The sequence below is a fragment of the Scyliorhinus torazame genome, chromosome 4 (assembly GCF_047496885.1).
Source record: "Scyliorhinus torazame isolate Kashiwa2021f chromosome 4, sScyTor2.1, whole genome shotgun sequence".
Lineage (NCBI taxonomy): Eukaryota > Metazoa > Chordata > Chondrichthyes > Carcharhiniformes > Scyliorhinidae > Scyliorhinus > Scyliorhinus torazame.
In genome coordinates this window covers 209526970-209542834 of record NC_092710.1, presented here as the reverse complement: position 1 = coordinate 209542834, position 15865 = coordinate 209526970, and the positions used below count along the sequence as shown (strand labels likewise).

The 15865-nt window shown below is 43.9% G+C and overlaps 1 protein-coding gene across 6 annotated transcripts in view; it reads left to right on the top strand.

The window, feature by feature from the left end:
* Window positions 1–15865, top strand: part of lama2 (laminin, alpha 2) — a 747099-nt gene that overhangs the window by 501258 nt on the left and 229976 nt on the right. For all 6 annotated transcript variants that reach the window (XM_072499223.1, XM_072499224.1, XM_072499222.1 and 3 more), the window contains one exon: window positions 8042–8275. In XM_072499223.1, coding sequence (XP_072355324.1) covers window positions 8042–8275 — 234 coding nt within the window. The remainder of the gene's footprint in view (window positions 1–8041; window positions 8276–15865) is intronic.

Here is a 15865-nt window from a genome sequence, read left to right as displayed (position 1 = left end):
AGAATACTGAGATTCAGGCTACTAGACTAGAAGGGCTTGAAGTTCATAAGGAGGAGTTGTTCGCAATTCTGGAAAGTGTGAAAACAGATAAGTCCCCTGGGCCGGATGGGGTTTATCCTAGGATTCTCTGGGAAGCTCGTGAGGAGATTGCTGAGCCTTTGGCTTTGATTTTTATGTCATCATTGTCTACAGGAATAGTGCCAGAAGACTGGAGGACAGCAAATATTGTCCCCGGTTCAAGAAGGGGAGTAGAAACAACCCCGGTAACTATCGACCAGTGAGCCTTACTTCTGTTGTGGGTAAAGTCTTGGAAAGGTTCATAAGAGATAGGATGTATAATCATCTGGAAAGGAATAATTTGATTAGAGATAGGCAAACGGTTTTGTGAAGGGTAGGTCGTGCCTCACAAACCTTATTGAGTTTTTTGAGAAGGCGACCAAACAGGTGGACGAGGTTAAAGCAGTTGATGTGGTGTATATGGATTTCAGTAAAGGTTTGATAAGGTTCCCCACGGTAGGCTATTGCAGAAAATATTGAGGCATGGGATTCAGAATGATTTAGCAGTTTGGATCAGAAATTGGCTAGCTGGAAGAAGACAACGGGTAGTGATTGATGGGAAATGTTCAGACTGGAGTCCAGTTACTCGTGGTGTACCACAAGGATCTGTTTTGGGGCCACTGCTGTTTGTCATTTTTATAAATGACCTGGAGGAGGGCGTAGACGGATGGGTGAGTAAATTTGCAGATGACACTAAAGTCGGTGGAGTTGTGGACAGTGCGGAAGGATGTTACAAGTTACAAAGGGACATAGATAAGCTGCAGCGCTGGGCTGAGAGGTGGCAAATGGAGTTTAATGCAGAAAAGTGTGAGGTGATTCATTTTGGAAGGAATAACAGGAAGACAGAGTACTGGGCTAATGGTAAGATTCTTGGCAGTGTGGATGAACAGAGAGATCCCGGTGTCCATGTACATAGATCCCTGAAAGTTGCCACCCAGGTTGAGAGGGTTGTCAAGAAGGCGTACGGTGTGTTATCTTTTATTTGTAGAGGGATTGATTTTCGGAGCTATGAGGTCATGTTGCAGCTGTACAAAACTCTGGTGCGGCCGCATTTGGAGTATTGCAATTCTGGTCGCCGCATTATAGGAAGGATGTGGAAGCATTGGAAAGGGTGTAGAGGAGATTTACCAGAATGTTGCCTGGAATGGAGGGAAGATCTTATGAGGAAAGGCTGAAGGACTTGAGGCTATTTTCGTTAGAGAGAAGAAGGTTAAGAGGTGTCTTAATGAGGCATATAGGATGATCAGATGATTGGATAGGGTGGACAGTGAGAGCCTTTTTCCTCGGATGGTGATGTCTAGCACGAGGGGACATAGCTTTAAATTGAGGGGAGATAGATATAAGAAATATGTCAGAGGTAGGTTCTTTACTCAGAGAGTAGTAAGGGTGTGGAATGCCCTGCCTGCAACAGTAGTGGACTCGCCAACACTAAGGGCATTCAAATGGTCATTGGATAGACATATGGATGATAAAGGAATAGTGTAGATGGGCTTTAGAGTGGTTTCACAGGTCGGTGCAACATCGAGGGCCGAAGGGCCTGTACTGCGCTGTAATATTCTATGTTCTATGTTCTAAACCCTTTAAACAATCTGTCAGTATGCCAAGTTCAAAGATCTGTGAGATGAAGGTAAAGGTATTCTCTTTAATGTGGTGGAAACAAACATTTGATGTGGTTTTACACAGTCAATTGCATTGCCCTTTAAAGTATTGAAGCCTCTCTGCAAGCTTAGAAATTTAAAAGCTTTGAACTGCATTGCTTACATTCAATTTTATGAACTGTTGTCTTTTACAAACTTTCTGATTACAGGTACAGCTATTATAAAGGGAGGATTAAAATTGTTTATTTATATAATTCTTCAGCACTCCATAAACTGTACCTGAAAGATCTCCTCCTTGAAAGATCAGCCATTGTTTTGTTCTAGCATTTCTTGTCAATTTTTGGTTCAATTTTATCTTGGCCTAATCCATTGTCATCCCATTGAAGTAGCCCTTTTCTATTTTAGATGTTTTATTTCAGATTGTTTCTTGATCTTCTCCATTATTAGTCTAAAGTTAATGGTACATTTATCACTCTGAGCTAATTGATTCCCCCAAAGCCACTTGGTCTCTCTGGCCCACCTCATTCTCCAGAACCAGATCCAGTAATGCTTCCTTCCTAGTTGGACCAAGAACATACTGGTCAAAGAAGGTCTCTTGCACACATTTCAGAAATTACTCCCCCCCCCCCTAACCTTTAGTCTAACATTACCCAATTGATATTTGGATAATTAAAGTCCCCCAGTATCACCACTTCATAGGTCTTGCACATCTCTATGATTTCCCTGCAGAAGAAGGAGAATTTCAGTATGAACTAGCGTGAGCAAGAACACAAGGAAGAAAGTGAAAACTTTAACTGATATGGAGAGCAACAAGGAGTAGGCTGACGTGAATTGGTGGGTGGAGTCTGATGGAGAGAGTGATCATAAAGAGTGTGGGGAGCAGGGTAAAGAGTGCTTGCATGAACAGGGTGCATGTACATGATGGCTGAGAGTCAACTTGTACGAGGAGAGAAAGAGATGTTGCTCATTTCAAAGATGGGAATGAATGCCAAATTGAGCAGGAGAGGGAGGAGAGAGATGGACAGTTTTGAATTTGCTTCCCACAGTGCTCCCTGGAATAGATTTTGAACCTCTTGTTCATTGTTGGGCTTTTTTTCTTTAAAAAAATCAGAAAATTTATTAAACTTTTTAAATTAAAACTGTTCTTGGAGAAGGAACTTACTAAAAAGCAATATAATTAATTCCTAACTGTCAAAATAAAAAGCTGTTTTCAATAAAAATGAAGAAATGTCACTTGACCTTTTAGAGGAAATGAAAATGCAATCTCCTTGTTCATTACAGATTCCAAAATACTGGGAAAAAAATCAAATAGGGTGTCAAAAATCAAATACTTGAGGGGTCATGCACCTGAGGATCCTGGGAAAATAAGTTGCCTGAGCTTTTTATCGGGGATCTGCTGTAATTCTGCAAACTTTTCTGAGACATGAGCATGGAACTTCCCATAACCTTGTTTGAAAGTAGAGCCTCGTCTCACCCGCAAACAAAGCAAATTATGCAGACTGCATGAGCAGGCCCCAATCTGCTGGATATTGTCGCACATTTATTATTAGTAGGCTGCTATGGTGAGTGAGAAGAGACATTCTGACCTCCTGAAACTGAATGCCTGAAATGGAGTCAAGGAGGATAAGCTGTCGACTGGGCTTCTAGTCTGATGTCCTGCCGAGAATTATTTTACAGCAGTCCCATACTGGACTTTCATGATGTGGAGATGCCGGCGTTGGACTGGGGTGAGCACAGTACGAAGTCTTACAACACTAGGTTAAAGTCCAACAGGTTTGTTTCGATGTCACTAGCTTTCGGAGCGCTGCTCCTTCCTCAGGTGAATGAAGAGGTCTGTTCCAGAAACACATATATAGACAAATTCAAAGATGCCAAACAATGCTAGGAATGCGAGCATTCGTAGGTGATTAAATCTTTACAGATCCAGAGATGGTTTTTAAAGAGGTGTGAATTATATCAAGCCAGGACAGTTGGTAGGATTTTGAAGGCCAGATGGTGGGGGATGAATGTAATGTGACATGTGAACAGACCTCTTCATTCACCTGAGGAAGGAGCAGCGCTCCGAAAGCTAGTGACATCGAAACAAACCTGTTGGACTTTAACCTGGTGTTGTAAGACTTTGTACTGGACTTTCATGGTGGAGGGAAGGACCACACAGCCTGGCCATCAACACCACACTGCAGATCCTCCTGCGGTGAACATTTGTGTTGAACTCCAACTGGAGCAAATACCAGCCATGTAAATAGGGTGAAGTCCTATGATCCCTAGGTCAGGGGCAGGGTATGTCACTGTTGCGTATGATCATGTGGTAATCACAAAGCCATTGCATTAATTACCTCTCTCCCGTTCATCTTTCTTATCAAACAATACTGCAGCCTAATAGCTATGGCATTGAATGTGTGGATAGTTATAACATTACCGCCGGGATTCTCCGCCCCACCCCGCCACATTTCTGCCCCGACCGGCCGGCGGGATTCTCCGTTACGCCGGCCGGTCAATGGGGTTTCCCATTGTGGGGCAGCCCCAAGCCGTCGGGAAACCCCCGGGCGCCGGCATAACGGAGAATCCCGCCGGCGGAGAATCCCGGTCTACATGCGTCAAAATTGCCAACCGACTGATAGACATGGAGTCAAGGACAGATGCTACATTATAATACATATTACAATATATTTGCTTCACATGAGAATCCTGTTAAACTACCACAGTATCTTGCTTGCCGTTCATATGCTGAATGTACACCATTTTACATGGCCATTAGGTGCAAAGATAGTGCAGGGCTTAAAAGAAAGTTAGCTAAGCAGTTTTGAGGCCATCCAACTTACTTTTCCTATTTTTGCCTGCTTTTCTGTCTCCAGGCATACATGTTCTTTTGAGTCTTTGTGTGAATAATTCTTGTTCTTTAAATTCCCAAAACAATTTTGGACATTAGGAAGTTTCCCAATCAAAATTCCTTTTTAAGGAGATTTGAAGAAATAGAAGAGATTGATAGATTCTTGTAATCTAAGGGAATATGCTCCAGATCGGAATGCCTCAACCACTGCGCACCTCCCAGCAAATTAATCCCATCTCCCAAGACTCCATTCCCCTGGATTTCCAAGTCTGCACTCCAGCCTCCACTTACTGGTGCAATTTCAGCTCTTTAAAAGCAGGCTAGATTCACTGACCTGGCACTGCCACTGGATTTATCAAGCTTCAATCTCTCCAGCGACACCAAGCTATAAATGATTCCTATGGCTTCTTCTCATCGCTAACCCATTCCAACATGGAGCCAGAGGCCTTCTGCCACCTCCTCCGATCCCCAGGGTTTCTCCTGAGCTCTAACTGTGCAGAGCTATCAAATGGCTTCGAGAACGTCTCCTAAGCCACAACTACTCAAAGTCAGCTAACAACAACATCTTTGCCGCCTGGAGTCTGTTAATAGCAACACCTTTTTGATATAGCCTTTTACCATGTTGCAGACTACTCAATCACCCAGGAGAGGTGCTAAATGAATATTTTTCGTCAGTATTCACGCAGGAAAAAGACAATATTGTCAAGGAGAATACTGAGATCCAGGCTACTAGATTAGAAGGGCTTGAGGTTCATAAGGAGGAGGTGTTAGCAATTCTGGAAAGTGTGAAAATAGATAAGTCCCCTGGGCCGGATGGGATTTATCCTAGGATTCTCTGGGAAGCTAGGGAGGAGATTGCTGAGCCTTTCACTTTGATCTTTACATCATCTTTGTCTACAGGAATAGTGCCAGAAGCCTGGAGGATAGCAAATGTTATCCCCTTGTTCAAGAAGGGGAGTAGAGACAACCCCGGTAATGGTAGACCAGTGAGCCTTACTTCTGTTGTCGGCAAAATCTTGGAAAGGTTTATGAGAGATAGGATGTATAATCATCTGGAATGGAATAATTTGATTAGAGATAGTCAACATGGTTTTGTTGGGTAGGTCGTGCCTCACAAACCTTATTGAGTTCTTTGAGAAGGTGACCAAACAGGTGGATGAGGGTAAAGAAGTTGATGTGGTGTATATGGATTTCAGTAAAACGTTTGATAAGGTTCCCCATGGTAGGCTACTGCAGAAAATACGGAGGCATGGGATTCAGGGAGATTTAGCAGTTTGGATCAGAAATTGGCTAGCTGGAAGAAGACAAAGGGTGGTGGTTGATGGGAAGTGTTCAGACTGGAGTCCAGTTACTAGTATTCTACCAGAAGGATCTGTTTTGGGGCCACTGCTGTTTGTCATTTTTATAAATGACCTGGAGGAGGGCGTAGAAGGATGGGTGAGTAAATTTGCAGATGACACTAAAGGCGGTGGAGTTGTGGACAGTGCGGAAGGATGTTCCAAGTTACAGAGGGACATAGATAAGCTGCAGAGCTGGGCTGAAAGGTGGCAAATGGAGTTTAATGCAGAAAAGTGTGAGGTGATTCATTTTGGAAGGAATAACAGGAAGACAGAGTACTGGGCTAATGGTAAGATTCTTGGTAGTTTGGATGAGCAGAGAGATCTTGGTGTTCATGTACATAGATCCCTGAAAGTTGCCACCCAGGTTGAGAGGGTTGTTAAGAAGGCGGACGGTGTGTTAGCTTTTATTTGTAAAGGGATTGAGTTTCGGAGCCATGAGGTCATGTTGCAACTCCCCTGGGATTCATCCCCTCATTCCTCTCCCCAAGTGACTTATTTGCTTTGTGCCAGAGAACAACTCCATAAGGCCCATGTCGGTAGCTCCTGACGCCCAAAATTTGATACCCGCCAACCTGCTCACCATTGCTGCCACGTTTGAGCAGGAATCTATCCTTGTATATGGACAGGAGGCTCAAGGATTAAAATGACCAAACTTCTCACTCGCCTGCATTAGCATGCTGCACATGGCAAGAGCTAGGCAAAAGGACATGACCAATTAACTCACAAAGTTGATGCCACCATTTTGCTTGCCATGGTAACTCTATCTATGCAATACTGGTTTCTTGCTTTTTCTCTATAAACATACCGTGCAAAAACTTATTAGAATTACAAAATAAGAAGTAAGGAATAATTCAACTGGGGTATGTGTAAGACCACCAAAGAACAGAAAAGAGATAAAGAGGCGTACAGACAAATTGGAGAAAAATGCATGAAAACCAGGTGATTATAATAATGAGTGACTTCAATTATCCTTAGACTGAGGTAGCAACATACGTAACAATAAAGATTTTTTTTGCAAGTCTCTACAGTATAGGACAGCCTTCTACATCAGTACATTTTCTGACCAAGGCTGTGTCATTAGAGTCCTCTTTGAATTTTAGGTAACAAACTAAGACACTGAGGTTATGTAAGAACAAAACTCTGGTGCGACCGCATTTGGAGTATTGCGTGCAATTCTGGTCGCCGCATTATAGGAAGGATGTGGAAGCATTGGAAAGGGTGCAGAGGAGATTTACCAGGATGTTGCCTGGTAACATTCTCCGGCCCACGATGGGCCAAAGTCCCGCTGCTGGAATGCCAGTCCTGCCGGCGTGAATCAAACCACCTCTCTTACCGGCGGGACCAGGCGGCGTGGGCAGGCTCCTGGGTCCTGGGGGAGGCGCGGGGCGATCTGGCCCCAGGGGGGTGCCCCCACGGTGGCCTGGCCCGCGATTGGGGCCCACTGATCCACGGGCAGGCCTGTGCCGTGGGGGCACTCTTTTCCCTCCGCCTCAGCCACAGCCTTCACCATGGCTGACGCGGAAGAGGACCCCCCCCGCGCATGCGCGGGGATGACGTCAGCAGCTGCTGACGCTCCCGCGCATGCGCGGACTTCTGCCGGCCGGCGAAGTCCTTTTGGCCCCAGCTGGCGTGGCGCCAAAGGCCTTTCCCGCCGGCCGGCGGTGCGCCAACCACTCCGGCGCGGGCCTAGCCCCTCAAGGTGAGGGCTCAGCCCCTAAAGGTGCGGATCAGCACCTTTGGGGCGGCCGATGCCGAGTGGTTCCCGCCACTCCATCCCGCCGGGACCCCCCGCCCCGCCGGGTAGGGGAAAATCCCGGCCCATTTCTTTCTTAAGCTCACTAGCAGGACAGGAACATTTTGGCTTTCATCTTTAAATCTCCAGCTAAGTAAGCTCACCTGCTGTTTATCATCTTTACTTCCTAGCTGGCCATCCCTTAAATCAACATGACCCTAACCTTTTCAATGTAATAGTCTTCAAGGTGCATTAAGCCCATTTTCCAAAGTTAAACTTTAATCTTCCGAGAGCTAAATATTATCTCAAAAATATTACTATGAACCATGAACTCGTTATTCATAACAATTGGGACAGCCATTTCAGTTCAGTTCTTTTGTTCGTTTCTTAACTTGGGTATTCCGTAACGTTGTAGGTTTAAATTCAATAAGCATTTGGTCAAAATTTAGCAAATTTATACATATTTGTTTTCTTTTTTTTTTAGCACTGTGACTGTACTATTGTGGGCTCGTTAAACCTTCAGTGTGATGATGTAACAGGTTGCTGCTTCTGCCGTCCAGGATACACAGGGGAAAAATGTGACCGATGCAGAGCAGGTTACTGGAATTATCCACAGTGCAGACACTGTGACTGTGGTGTGGCAGGGACAGAGGGTCAAACTTGTGATGAAGCAGCAATTTGTTCATGCGCAGAATATAACGGACAGTGTAACTGTAAGGTGAGTCTATCTTTTGTCATAGATGGGACCTTGTTATACTCAATAAGTATTTGACTGGTAAAAATATTGTTTAAATGAAACTCATTGACAATCTTCAGGTTTATTTTGGGGGTTTTTAAAGTCCAAGTGCTTTTATCACAAAGAAAAAAAAATGAGTAAAAATTTAACAAAGGAAACAAAGATCCAAAGCATAGATTCAAAATTTATAATAACAGCAAGGTTAGAATGATTTTCTTTAGTGTCAGGGGAAACAGGTTTGCTTTTCTGGGTCAAATAAGGAATCCTTATAGAATCCTAGATTTTACAGTGCAGAAGGAGGCCATTCAGCCCATCAAGTCTGCACTGGCCCTTGGAAAGAGCACCCGACCTAAATCCACACTTCCACCCTATCCCCTTAACCCAGTAACCCACATAATCTTTTGGACACTTAAGGGGCAATTCTTCATGGCCAATCCATCGAACCCGCACATCTTTGGACTTGGGAGGAAACCGGAGCACCCGGAGGAAACGCACACAGACACGGGGAGAAAGTGCAAACTCCACACAGTCACCCGAGGCAAGAATTGAACCCGGGTCCCTAGGGAGATGTGAAACAGCAGTGCTAACCTCTGTGCCAACATGCAACTCCCCTGGGATTCCTCCCCTCATTCCTCTCCCCAAGTGACTTATTTGCTTTGTGCCAGAGAACAACTCCATAAGGCCCATGTCGGTAGTTCCTGACGCCCAAAATTTGATACCCGCCAACCTGCTCACAATTGCTGCCACGTTTGAGCAGGAATCTATCCTTGTATATGGACAGGAGGCTCAAGGATTAAAATGACCAAACTTCTCACTCGCCTGCATTAGCATGCTGCACATGGTAAGAGCTAGGCAAAAGGACATGACCAATTAACTCACAAAGTTGATGCCACCATTTTGCTTGCCATGGTGACTCTATGCAATACTGGTTTCTTGCCTTTTTCTCTATAAACATACCGTGCAAAAACTTATTAGAATTACAAAATAAGAAGTAAGGAATAATTCAACTGGGGTATGTGTAAGACCACCAAAGAACAGAAAAGAGATAAAGAGGCGTACAGACAAATTGGAGAAAAATGCATGAAAACCAGGTGATTATAATAATGAGTGACTTCAATTATCCTTAGACTGAGGTCGTAACATACGTAACAATAAAGATTTTTTTTGCAAGTCTCTACAGTATAGGACAGCCTTCGACATCAGTACATTTTCTGACCAAGGCTGTGTCATTAGAGTCCTCTTTGAATTTTAGGTAACAAACTAAGACATTGAGGTTCTGTAAGAACAAGCAATAATTTGCATTTATTTGTAGTTGAGGGAGCGAATATATGATCATTGCGAAAGGGAACGGTCAGGTTGAAAAAAGGGTTAAGGGTGTTACTGGAGCATGAAATGTGATCAGTTGTGTTACGGATGCCTGGTCAGCTCGCAACAGTGGCTAAGAGACTGCACCACGACTATAACGTTTTTAAGTTTTAAGGTGGTACGGAAAGATCGATTCGTTCCAGGGGTGATAATATAAGGGCTTGGTTATTTTATTAAAACAAAAGAAAAGAAAACAATATTTAAACTCTTAAACTTCAAGCCTAACCGTTGTAGATTACATGCAGTTTTCTATGTTAGGGTCAAACATTCAGAACCCTTTTCCAAAGTCTGCCTTGGTTGCACCTCTCATGACCTCTTTTGGACGATTTCTAAAGCCTTTTCCCCAACCTGTTCAAAACAGGATTCTCTCTCTCTCTCTTTCTCTCCTCCATCCGGCCCCTCAAACAAAGGTGCTCAGGGGTTTTCAGACTTGAACCTATCATCGTTATCTTGACTGTCTGACGGCCCACTCCCGTTTAAACAAATAACAGAGCCATGCTATTGATATGCACTTAACCTCCCATTGACGGATAAAGAGGCCATCAGACTCTGTAATGTGCTAATAGCTGGTTAGACAGGAGCGTCTTGAAGAACAATGGATCGGGGGGCATCCTGTGTATTCTCATTAACTAGTTTAAACCTGATGGGGAGAAAGTAACTCGGCCAGGTATGGTAACTCTGTCTCCGTGCTAGCAGTATTTCCCCCTCAATAGTTTAACCCCTATGTTGCCTGCTACATTGGGGTCTTATTTCTGGACTCAATTTCCTAATATCTCTCTCCATAAAAGTTGACCAGATTGATAATTGCAGAAGTACCATCGTATATGGAGAACCAAAGGCTAGACTTTTGGCACTTTGAAAGTGCAATTGTAATTGACCTGGGAGAAAGTTTATTTCAAGTGAATGCAGATTGAAGTTTCGTCAGAAGGAGGTAGAGGAATGTGGTTGATAAAGGACACAAGGAAGTGGTCTTTGTGAGCAAGAAGATGGATGCAGAATGCTCATATGGATAGGATGGTCAAGGCAGTGCCTATAAATATGGGTAAGATATCTCATATGGAGAGAATGATTGACAGAAGACAGAAGAACAAGGAGCTACCTGTCAATAAACAGAAAGCTTGATGTGAAGCTATGCCACTGATTGTAAGAACAACTGCTGCAAACATACGCATTAGTGTGGTCAAATCAAGCCTACTTCTACCTCTTTCTGTTGCAGTTCAGACTTATGGGGATGCACTTGTGAAATGGCACAGAAGTTGACCCTCTTCACAACCACCTTTTGTAGCACAGCTTCTATTTCAGTAGCTCATCAAGCAGTTCTAGGCTGCTCTGTCATTTCTCTGCAGACTCATGCCTGACCAAGCTACAGAGTTATGCCATCTGTTGGAAGGATACCTTCTGTGAATGCGCACCACATCCTCTTTTTCCCTACATCTATTACTGCCTAATTCCCTGCTCATTCAGAATTTGTAAATGCTGCCAATCGGTTCAGATGCCTCTGCATCTTTACTAAAAGCTTTCAGAATTCTGTCAGCTTGTTGTGACACTTTCCTTGTGATTGTTCCATCCATTTGTATTTCACTGTGTAGTTTTTTATTTGTATCCCTGGTGTGTTTCTACACTTTACCTTGATATGGTTTTGTGAATAATCCCAAGAATGGCTGATCTGATTTAGAACAGATTAGTACCAGTACTTTTGGAATTGATTTAAACCAATAATTACAAATTGAGCGACTCTTCACCATGTACCATCCTGAATTTGTAAACTGTGAAGATTTTAACAAATTGAAAACATGTGGCTTCCGCATTGATGCTGAATAAACGGCTGGCAGGAAAATTGATTTAAAGTATGAGAGACAATCTGTATTTGTCTACTTGCTCTTTGAGATGTAAGCCCAACCAAAACACGCAGGGGGTGGTGTTTACATACATGTTGCTACCAACAGGGGCAATCATCATCCTATTGATGACAGATCAATAGTTTCAAATTTCTATGTGACATTTTTCAATTCACAAATGTTCATAGGTTGACTTTCTGGCTTATAACCTTTTCTTTTGAGAGCACAGATTGGCAATTCTGCTTTGGTCTGGCTATAGCATTCTAATTATTATTCTAGATGGTTGGAAAATTATGCTCAGAGCATCATTGATGGGGTTTTCCTCTGATAATGCAATGTCATAAAATTATCTTGTCACAATGATGTGACTTGTGCATGAGGGATATCAATCTGATTTGCAATTTCATCAGCTGAACACACTTATATTGAACTATTTAAAAAGTACATTTTTAAAAGCAGGAAAATACACATTTTAAGATGGCTGCCACAAATCACCTGACATCTGGTATTGCAAGTTGATCAGTTTCTGGAAGCTCCCCATGCAAATTTCAATTCTGACATGCCACAATGCCCATCTGTGTAATGCCGCACATGCTGATATCAAGAACTTTTTCTAAAGGATTTAATGAAAACTGTACTAAACCTCACATTTGCATATCTATAAGGCTACGTGGAGATATAAAGTATATCAAGCCAATAGCTACATGGAAAGGTGTTCTCCTATCTCATCAAGAAAATAGATTTTCAGTAGTTAATGACTGGGACATTATAGTCTGATCACCTCAGCTATGAAGCAAAAGCCACAGATGGTTCCGAAATCAACTTCTGAAGTCACCTTCTAAAATCATTATTGGGAGAGGGGTCCTGTGACTGGAGTAACCATTCTATGAATCACTTTTAATACAGCATGCAATCTGCTGAAACAGTAGACTGGAACACCTCCAAGTGGGACAGTAATATTCTCCCTTCTCTCTTCTCCCTCAAGCCAAGGCCCTTTATTCCAGTTCGAAGTCCTGCGGCAACAGATAATTTTTAATTGAAAGACATTTTTGGAAAAGATAGATTATGGTTTAAAAAGAGATTGGGGTGACTTTGCGCCAATATTCCCCATGAAACTTACAGAATACTGCGAGGCCTGGATCGAGTGGACGTGGAGGGGATGTTTCCATTTGTAGGTAGAACTAGAAGACACCATCTCAGACTAAAGTGACGATCCATTAAAACTGAGATGAGGAGGAATGTCTTCAGCCAGAGGGTGGTGAATCTGTGGAACTCTTCACCGCAGAAGGCTGTGGAGGCCAAATCATTGAGTGTCTTTAAGACAGAGATAGATAGGCTCTTGATTAATAAGGGGATCAGGGGTTATGGGGAGAAGGCAGGAGAATGGGGATGAGAAAATATCAGCCATGATTGAATGGCGGAGAGACTCGATAGTCCGAGTGGCCTAATTCTGCTCCTATGTCTTACGGTCTTATGGTCTTATGAATGTAAATAGCAACAGTCTAAAACCTCGCGGGAATTGGAAAACTAAATTCTTGCCGGTGAGATCTCATTTTCTGATTTTCCCACCCCTCACCAGAGACGGAATGAGGTTCGTGCCCAGAAAGGATGGGAAATTTCTTAATTACATAGGGATGCAGTTAAAGAATTTCCTCGCCACATGCTCCCCCCACATAAAGAATTCCCCCTTTGCGACGTGACACCACGTTGGCGAGGTTTAAAACTGCTTTTGTAAAATGAAATGAAATTAAAATCGCTTATTGTCACAAATAGGCTTCAAATGAAGTTACTGTGAAAAGCCCCTAGTCGCCACATTCCAGCGCCTGTTCGGCAGGCTGGTACGGGAATTGAACCCGCGCTGCTGGATTGCCGTGGTCTGCTTTCAAAGCCAGCTATTTAGCCCTGTGCTAAACCAGCCGCTGTCAATCAGTCGAGGTGAACATGCCATGGGTATAAAGGTAAGTATAGCCACCGGGGGGAGAGAGGACGTGCTCGGGACCCTTGACTCTGCATCCTGGCAATGCTAACCTTACAGTGCCCCCCTGGCAGTGCCAGCTAGCAGTGTCAATCTTGTGCTTGTGTGGGGAGGGTTTCTCCGGTGTGTGTAAGGGGAATTACCCTGGTGTGCACTGGGATGGGTTTCCTGTATCCATTAGGCAGGGGGGGGGGGGGTGGAGTAGTCTTTCAGCGTAGATTGGGACACCCTTTAAAAAGGGCACCTCGAACTCTGTGAAGCCGGCATGAAAGCAAAAAGATTTTCTGCGCACAGGGTGCAAAATCCCGCTCACTGCCTCCAAACATTTCACTCTCTATGAATTTCAATTCCACCTAATTTTCAAGGCCACAATGAAAAGCTTCTGTTTCACCAACAGGAATGAGCCAAGGACTTGTAAACATTGAGCTCTGTGGGCAGAATCATCTCAACCTGTCCGCGACGGATTTGGTGTAGGTGGGCACGTCGTCTCTGGTGAGAGCCAAAAAGTCAGAAACCTGCTGGTGTAAAATTACATTGCAATTCTCCCAATAGTGGATTAATGGCGGGGCGGTGGCCCCACTGGCAGTTGCCGCAAATGCAATTTGCATTTATTTACATCTCATGAATGCATATTATAAGAGCTACCTGCTGTTGGCCGTCAGACCTTCCAATCTAGCATTGGGATATCATGTTGGTGTCAAACACGATTGCTTAAGACAGTGCAAAGTTCGCCAGAGACTTTGAGATGAGTGCAACAAATCCTTTCTGCCACAGTGCTGTGCTGCTCCTGATGCGCTATTCACCACTCTGCCGGGGCAGACCGGTTCCTGCCCTCCTTCTCCTTGCCAAGCTGGTCTTCATGGACAGCACCGTGTTGCTGGACCTATGGACCTTCCTGTGTCACGAACTCAGTTCAACAGTGTGACTGGATTTGGTGAGTACAGGGGTCTCCTTCCACCCTGGTGCCACACAATGGTGTCTATCTGGACAGCACTGTGCTATGGGACTCATACAGGCACCACAACAAAGGAGTGGAGTGTGAGATGAGAAGGGGGGGCAATATGGAAAGAGGCAGTTCAAGGAGGAGGGAGGGTGAGGGTTCATGATGGCAGGCAGAGGGACAAAGGGGTGCTTGAAGAAGAAATACAATGAACCAAGGAGAGGAAAGCTGGACCATGACATAGCTGCATGAAAAGCTCACAAACAAGGGGATCAAAGGGAGACCTCATTCTTTACTGGAAGGGGATGGTTGAAAACTCCAGAGGCAGTGAGTAGAGATCTAAGTGGGGCTTGGACACCTTGCAGTGATGTGTTTGGGGGGAGGGTGGTTGAATTGAGGAACACACTTTTTCTTATGGTTGCGAGCCATTCCCTCTGGGTTTCTGACATCTTGCATATTCTGGTGAAGACAGGTGGGCTGGAGAGAGTGATATAAGTGAGCTGGATTGTTCTTTAAATATGGTGCTATTACCTTTGAACCTGTCAACTGAGGGCAGGCGGACAAATCAGCTGCTGGCCCACCAGAATAAACGGAGGGAAACTCACCTCTGCATATTTAGTGAGGTTCCAAGCACTGCATCTGGTGTGGGATCTGCCATTCTGCTTGGTGAGACAGGTGCCGCTGGAGCTGCCCGCCACCGCACTTAGCCTTGGAATGGGAGAATTCCACCCTCTGTATTTTTCCAATTTGCATTGAGCTTCAATTTCATTAAGAAAGTAATTTTCTACTCCATAGCTTGTAATTCATCATGCTTGCGTATCTGTGTGAATACATTATAAGACCATAAGACATCGGAACAGAATTAGCCCATTCGGCCCGTCAAATCTGATCCACAATTTAATCATGGCTGGTATGTTTCTCACCCCATTTTCCTGCTTTCTCCTCATAACCCCTGATTCCCTTATTAATCAAGAGCCTATGAAGGTTGAACATGTGTTTCACCTTCTAACATTTTTAAATAGTTTTATATTTTTGCCTCGGTGGGCTTTTGACTCAATAAAAACGAACCCTTTTTTGTCTTGAACTCGAGGCATTCTGCCAGACAAGTTTCTTCACAATCAGCACATAAATACTTGAGCACAGACATTAATTAAATATCTTTGCTCGCTTACAAACCCACAAAAAAACTTTCTAATGGTCAAACTTGAGTAGTTGAAGCTAATAGTATCTATCAGAGGCAAGACAAGCATATCATAGAATCAATGCAATGCAGATGGGGCCATTCAGTCCATCAAATCAACACTGACCCTCTGAAAGTGTACCCTACCCAGGGTCAGTCCGCCATCCTATCCCCAATAACTCCACCCAACTTAAACTAACCTTTTGGACACTAAGGGGCAATTGATCATGGCCAATTCACCTAACCTGCACATCTTTGGACTGTGGGACGAAAC